The following is a 7,231-nucleotide window of genomic DNA, read 5'->3' as shown; positions in this document are numbered from 1 at the left end:
AATAGATATATATTGTACATATATGTATGTTAATGTATATCTATTAGGAGTACTAGGTACTCTTGAAACGTCATATATAATATATACATCCTTTATTACTTAATATTTTTTACATAGTCAACCAAATTTAATTTAAAAAATGTTTTCTTTTAACTACCTTTTAACGCCTTCACAGACATCTTACATTAAAATTTATAAATCATTCATTTACTATATATAGAGAAAATTTTCAAGTAATACGTAAATATTAAAAAACTGTTTTTATCATAAAAAGTTCATAAAATAAAAAATTTTGTAAGAGTTTTTCTCTTTTCATAAGTAATTCTTTGAATGCAGAAAGAAATAAACACTGACACATTTAATAAAAATTTAATTTTATTTAAAAAAGCTATCATTTTAAAGAGAAAATAATGATTAAAACTTCTAAAATTTTTTGGAATCTTAAAACCTTTTATGTTTTTAAACATGTTAATTAAAAACAATGTTATTAAAAAAATTGTTTGTATTTATATTAGAGAAATTAAAGAGAGTTACATTTAATTTACAGTTATCTTCAGTTAGTAATTCTGTGTTACTTGCTGTAGGAATACATTTATCTGTATTTCTGTTTTATATTATATCGATAATTTTAATAGTTTCTCTATGAACAATATAATGATACCGGTTATAGATACATAAGAGAAATAAGTTTTAAGTAAAACTTAATTTTTAGTCAAAATTTTTTTACTAAGCTTTTAAAGTAATAAAGATTAATCTACAATTATTGCTCTTGGAAAACAAACAATATTAATTAATATATTACAATATAGGCATATAAATAAAACAATGTAATACCTATGTAATATTCAATACTTCTTTTAGCAGTCGTTTTGTATAAAAAAACGAAATTTTCTAATTTTCTTGAATCACTCTATTCCAAGTCATATCCGTGGAGGAATTATCATTGGAGCAAAACTATCGGTACGTTATTCAAAGAGTGCTGAAATACCGGATGTTAATCAATTAATTGCCACTGCAAAAAATTTAATATTATATAAAATTAATATCAAATATTCATTAAATAAGTTTTATTTAAAAATAGATACATTTAACGCATTTTCAAAATATCGGAAAGTTATAATATGTTCACAAAAAGGTAAAATCAATGAATAATAAATGTAATGATTTTACATTTATTAATTATTACATTTATTATTTATTAATTATTCATTGATTTTATCTGTTTTAAAAAATAAATACAACTTAATTTTTTACACCAATGTTAATGCAATACTAAAATTTTCAAATTATTACTATAACAAATGATCGCATAAATTACATCCTTATTTCCATTACTTGAAATATTTATTTCAATGATTTATTTATTACTTCTTATTCTTAATTTTTAAATATTGATATACATATAGATTATATTGTCAAAAAATTAAAAACTTAAAAATGTATTTAAATTTAATATCGTTAAAAATTCATTTATTGTTATTCATTAGCATGTTCTATTCTTGTTTTACGTCTAGAAGTAGTGAATACGTACACAGGAGAGTATTCAGACTACAGGTTAACGATTGACAGTTGTCTAATTCTATTTTAGCCAATTATGATGAACTCGCTATACTGTGATTGATTAAAGTAGAACCGGGCAACCGTTGATCGTTAATCCGTAATCTAATACGGGCGTAATGAATGATAAAGATAGAATGATATATGTATATAATATTGAACAACGTTAATAGCGTGCTCTCTGAACGCGCCTATTATCTTTAATCAATGAACAACATACAATCGCACGAAATGTATAACAAACTTCGTAGAAAACAAGTTCAGTCTTACAACATAAAAATGTTCGAAATGTTAGAATTTAATGACTAGAACTTAAAGAATCAAATAATAAATATTAGAGATAGCACGAGTATATTATTACGAATTTAAAAAATGGATATTAAGAATATCAAAGATAAAAATACTCGGCCTTCTAGAAGGAATTATTATTCAGATATTATATTAGGTAAGATTTCATTAGTAGTATCAATTATCAGACTTAATTGAGATAAAAAAGCGTGTTTGATTATACAGCATACTAATTATATTAAATGATTCGCACAGGTACAAAACCAATTGGCCTACCTTCTGCTTCAAGAAGAACCAACCTTGCATCGCAAATTCTGACGGAACAGTATAGTCCAATTGTAGAAGGTCTTAAAACACAAAAAACGCAAATTTTTCTTGGCGCTGCTGAGCGATGGATGACTTTCCCCGAAGATAAATCTATCGTACGCAAGTACATAATCATGCAAAAGCAATTGTTTGATTTGATTTGAAGATTTGTTTGTGTGTTATCAATAATATTTCTTATATTATTAAACAATGTGTACATAAAGTTAAAAATATTTTTTAATCTATGCGCTGTGAAAAAGATCTATATTTAAATTTCTATTCCTAACATTTTCTTATATTATTTTATATGTATCTTTGTATCCAATTTAACGAAAGTATTATATAAATTTTTAGCGCAAGATTTAGTTTTCAATAAAACGTCTACCTAATATTTAACAATTTCTAAAATTTTAATTTTTTTACAAATACAGGTATTTCCGGCGGAAACCTTTTTACCAAAAGTACAAATGGCATATACCGACGATCCAAAGATTCCATCGCGCAATATTGAAATGGAAAGAAGGAGGAAAGTATACAAAAATCTTAAGATAGAAGATGCTTTAAAAGCAGAGGGTATCAAACCAAGTGATATGTTACCATTTGAGAAAATTCGTTCACTGCTTTCCGACGAAGAAAAATACGGTTTATATTCTAAGATAAGTTACTTATCATTGGAATTGTTTGATGACGAAGAATACGATTGTAGGTGAGAAATTCGTTGTTCTACAATAACTTTGTAACAAAGGCTCATCGAATAATGGCATTTTAAGTATTATATTTAAATATTACTTATTATCTCATTTCTAATTTCTAGAACAAGATTGTCAATATTGTCATACCATTTTGTTTTTGACCAAAAATGACATCCTTTTCTTATCTATATTATAATTATTTAATTGTTGTAACGCAAAATAATCTAGAAAAGGTTCTTCTAAATAAAAAATAACTTATATAGTAATAAAAGAAATTTTTTCATTTATATTTAATATTTTAATATTATTATATGATAATAATATACATACGATAACATTATATGACAATGTGAAATATATTGCAGTAGCTTTTGAGAAAAGCACAAAAGAAGCTTGTAGTATAAACATAACTTCACATATATTTGATTTTTGATAGTAATAATTTCGTAATAGTTTTATACTAGAGAACAAAATTTAATATATTGTAGCAAATATTAAGATAAGTGACGACTCGAGTACCATGTCAAGTGGAGCTTTCGCTTTACAGGAGTACCATCAAAACTTTGTACAGAGGAGATAATTTATTAAAATGCTTATTAAATGCTTATTAAAATTTAAATTAAAATTTAATGTAAAATTAAAAGATTTAAATTTATGTGTTTAAAATTTATACAAATTTAAATTTACTTAAAATAAATAATATTTGTTCGTTTTGCAGTTTTTAAAAATTGAAATATCTCTTTCTATAAGCAATATATATTTTAATTTTACAATCAATTTATGCATTTCTTAAAAAATATCGTTTACTAATGTAATACAATATGCATAATGCTCCTACAATTTTAACGTATAATTTTCTTCTATTTTGCAATTTGACAGGACGACAGAGGAATGGATAAATCTGGGCATCGTTAATGGTACTCGTTATCCGTTACCAGCCCTAGTATTTGTTGAGAGAATTACAGATAAGAAATGGATATTTGATCGCTATGACATACTGAATAATTTATTCGGTTGGTTTCATGCTGCCGTTACAGATTATGATAATAAACGGAAATTGTGGACTGTCCTCATTCTAGACGGTCTTAAGCGAAAATTTCTTTTGCCTAGAATATATATCCAATTTTTGGGAGAAGATCCTAGAAAATTTGCCAAGAGAGTGGCTGCTGCTATTAAACAACGACAAATTGCGGAGATTAATATCAGGTTAATTTATTAAAATATTTCGTATTTTAATATTTTATTAAATTATTATCTCTTATTTGTAATAATAATTTTTAAAACCACAAATTTGAGGTACGTTGTATAACTAAAAAAAAATATCAATAATATTGCTGTTAGTTTCTTGTATTTCAATATTTCATAAAAGTATTAGTTTAGCACGATATAATGCTACATATTGTTATGTAACTTTTAAAACATGTATTTCGCGTAACGAAAATGGAATATGAATTTATCAACACATTCAAAGTTTACATTTTCTTAAAAGAAATTGGAGAAAAAATTTAGTATATCATGCATAAAAATAAGTGATAAATTTCTTTTTATATTCTTTAACCATTTTAATAAGAATAACTTTATGTGATTTAAATGTTTTTTACAATAATTAAATTATTATATAATTATATATAGATATCACTTTTATTTGGACTGCATGCTAGTAGATGATATACCAACTCTAGATGAAAAACAACAAGAAGTTATAGTTATGTCAACCACGCGAAGGTTTTGTGAAATTTGAATCCAAACATCTTTCCAATGTAGGTATGTTTTCTATTTATTTTCTTCAGTTACTGATTTTTTTAATATTTAGTTGATAGACGAAATTATTTTGGAGTATCGTCGCATCATGTGTGATCTTATGTGGAGATCTCTTATATGGAAACAACCAGAAATGTTTAATTTCATTTCATGGAATGAAATTAATGATGTTCATGAACTTAAAATACCAGAAATGGGAAAGTTATGCACAGAAATGGAAGACTTTACGGTATTTACAAAGAATTACATATAGTATTTACGTTTGATCCTTTTGAAAAAGTACTATTGAATTCGCGAAATAACGACTGAAAATAATTGAAAAACCATTGAGTCGCGAATATTGTACACTATACGTTTTAATAGTTTTTTCACTAATCCGATAGCACTTTTCCACAAGAGACATGCATTTTACTCTCAAAAAATACGATCACGATTTATTGCAGAAAACCAAAAATTTTTTCTGTTGTACAATTTTGTACGTTTTACCGGAAGTATACGAAGCTATAAATTGTGTAATCGTCGAATGCAGTAACATATTGAATATGAATCTCTTTGTCTCGAATTACGGAAAGTCTATGTACCTGTTAGAGTTCAAATCGCAACAGCAACAAGAAACTGATACAGTGATAAAGTATCTGGAAGAAATGTGGGTGGAAAGGATTATACAATCAGTTAGACTATGTTTCAGAGATATCGAGAAAGAATGGTTCAATCTTGAGCAAAAGAATCATGATGAGTACGATATAATGAAATTGAAACGCTTTATGACCCTTATTGCATATCGAATGCAGGTATCATAAAGTATTTGATATCATAAAGTATTGCACTTAATACGATCATTTTATTTATATAGAAAAACAGAGCAATGAGCCAATAAATTATGTTAAAAATCTTTTTAAATTAATTTAATATATTGCGAAGAATATCACGTAATTATGGCGTTTCGTCCCAGCTTCCACTATTGGACTCATCAATAAGGCATTGTAGTGGACCCGCCATCAGAGGTCTATCGATATTCGCAAATTCTCGCAAGAGCTTTGATACGCGTATATCTCTGCATATAGAATCTCGATTGAATAACTCTTGCAGGCGTATAAGGTAGGCTTCCACTACAATGCCTTACTGATGAGTCCAGTAGTGGAAGCTGGGACGGAACGCCATAATTACGTGATATTCTTCTCAATATATTAAATTAATTTAAAAAGATTTTTAACGTAATTTATTGGCTCATTGCCCTGTTTCTCTATATTAGTTGTGAAAAGACATATTGAGCCTTATTACAAACATATTAATATAGAATTGCGTATTAGTTTACACTCAATTAAATAAAATAATAAAGATTTTTTAAATAAAGAGTAAGAAATTGTTTAGAAGGGTAGAGAAAAATATTTATTAGGAAATAAAAACAAATTAAAACTGTAAACAGAATTTTAATTAAGTAAATATAAATTTTTGTAAATATATATAAATACAAAATACTATTAAATTAAAATATGTAAAATTTATTCATTTCGAGATTGTTAAACAAAAAAAGTGTAAATAGAGAGATCAGAAAGCATGAGCACGTTTATTGGATCTTGAAATTGGTACTAGTTTATTAAATTATTCGTTAAAAAATTAAAATAGTTATACCAGGTTTACGTGTTATCGTCGTATCTTTCTTCATTCTTAATGCCGACGTTTCGTGAACCATGCCGTTCACTTCATCAGAGCGACTGATACGTATCGCCCTGATGAAGTGGGCGGCACGGTTCACGAAACGTCGGCATTAAGAATGAAAAAAGACACGGCGATAACCCGCAAACCTTATAATATAACTGAAGATAATTATCCGTGAAAACCTCAAATGCGTAATTAAAATAGTTTTTTATCAATAAAATTACAGGAATGTTTTGACTGTATTTAGTCTCCATCAGTCTCCGAATATAATTAACAAGAAGGAGAATTCATAATAACTTTTTAATATTAAGCTAGATAATTAAATTAGAAGGAAATAAACAAACGATATAAAAAAATGAAATCATATCACAGGTTAAACACACTATAAATAATTAACATTATATATTAAAAGTAAATAGAAATAAATAAATATTCTTCTTTTGTGTCATGATAATGCTAATTATGTTTAATTGTTAGATGGCGAGAGAAAACAGTTAGAAGTTAAAAATTCTATTTTTAGAAGTCGTTATCCAAATATTACAATTACGAAACTCCAAGTTATATGCTGAATCTGTGTCAAAATAATTGTTCTTATAAAATACAGATAAATTAGATGAAAATTAAAACGTTTTTGACATGTTGACGGTATTATCTTCAAAAATACTAGAAAGTTTGCGGTTTTGTCGTCATTTCTTATATTCATGCCAACGTTTCGTAAACTTTGCCGTTTACTTTATCAGGACAAGAAGCACATTGATACTGTATTCTTTTATTATAAGTAACACTGATTGCAATGATTTGATGTAAAAATGTAGCCAAAGGATACAAAGCAGTATTTATCGACGAAACAATTATTCGAAACAGATAATTAATTTTATGTATCTAAATAAGTAACCCGTATATTTTAGACAAATTGGTGTCACTAAGATATAATGGGAAATAGGTTTTTTGGGGGAGGGGATATATTC

At 26.4% G+C, this 7,231-nt stretch overlaps 1 protein-coding gene across 1 annotated transcript in view; it reads left to right on the top strand.

The window, feature by feature from the left end:
* Nucleotides 1–1,929: 1,929 nt before the first annotated feature.
* The window catches only part of LOC108773963 (dynein heavy chain 1, axonemal), a 94,603-nt gene continuing 89,301 nt past the window's right edge, over nucleotides 1,930–7,231 (top strand). Inside the window, 5 exon segments of the mRNA XM_083287323.1 lie at nucleotides 1,930–2,002; nucleotides 2,101–2,267; nucleotides 2,583–2,857; nucleotides 3,723–4,049; nucleotides 5,134–5,395. Of these exon segments, the coding sequence (XP_083143449.1) occupies nucleotides 1,930–2,002; nucleotides 2,101–2,267; nucleotides 2,583–2,857; nucleotides 3,723–4,049; nucleotides 5,134–5,395 (1,104 nt within the window).

The sequence above is a fragment of the Cyphomyrmex costatus genome, unplaced genomic scaffold (genome assembly GCF_001594065.2).
Source record: "Cyphomyrmex costatus isolate MS0001 unplaced genomic scaffold, Ccosl1.0 scaffold23, whole genome shotgun sequence".
Classification (NCBI taxonomy): Eukaryota; Metazoa; Arthropoda; class Insecta; order Hymenoptera; family Formicidae; genus Cyphomyrmex; species Cyphomyrmex costatus.
The sequence above is the reverse complement of the archived record's forward strand: the minus strand, read 5'-3'. Positions and strand labels throughout refer to the sequence as shown.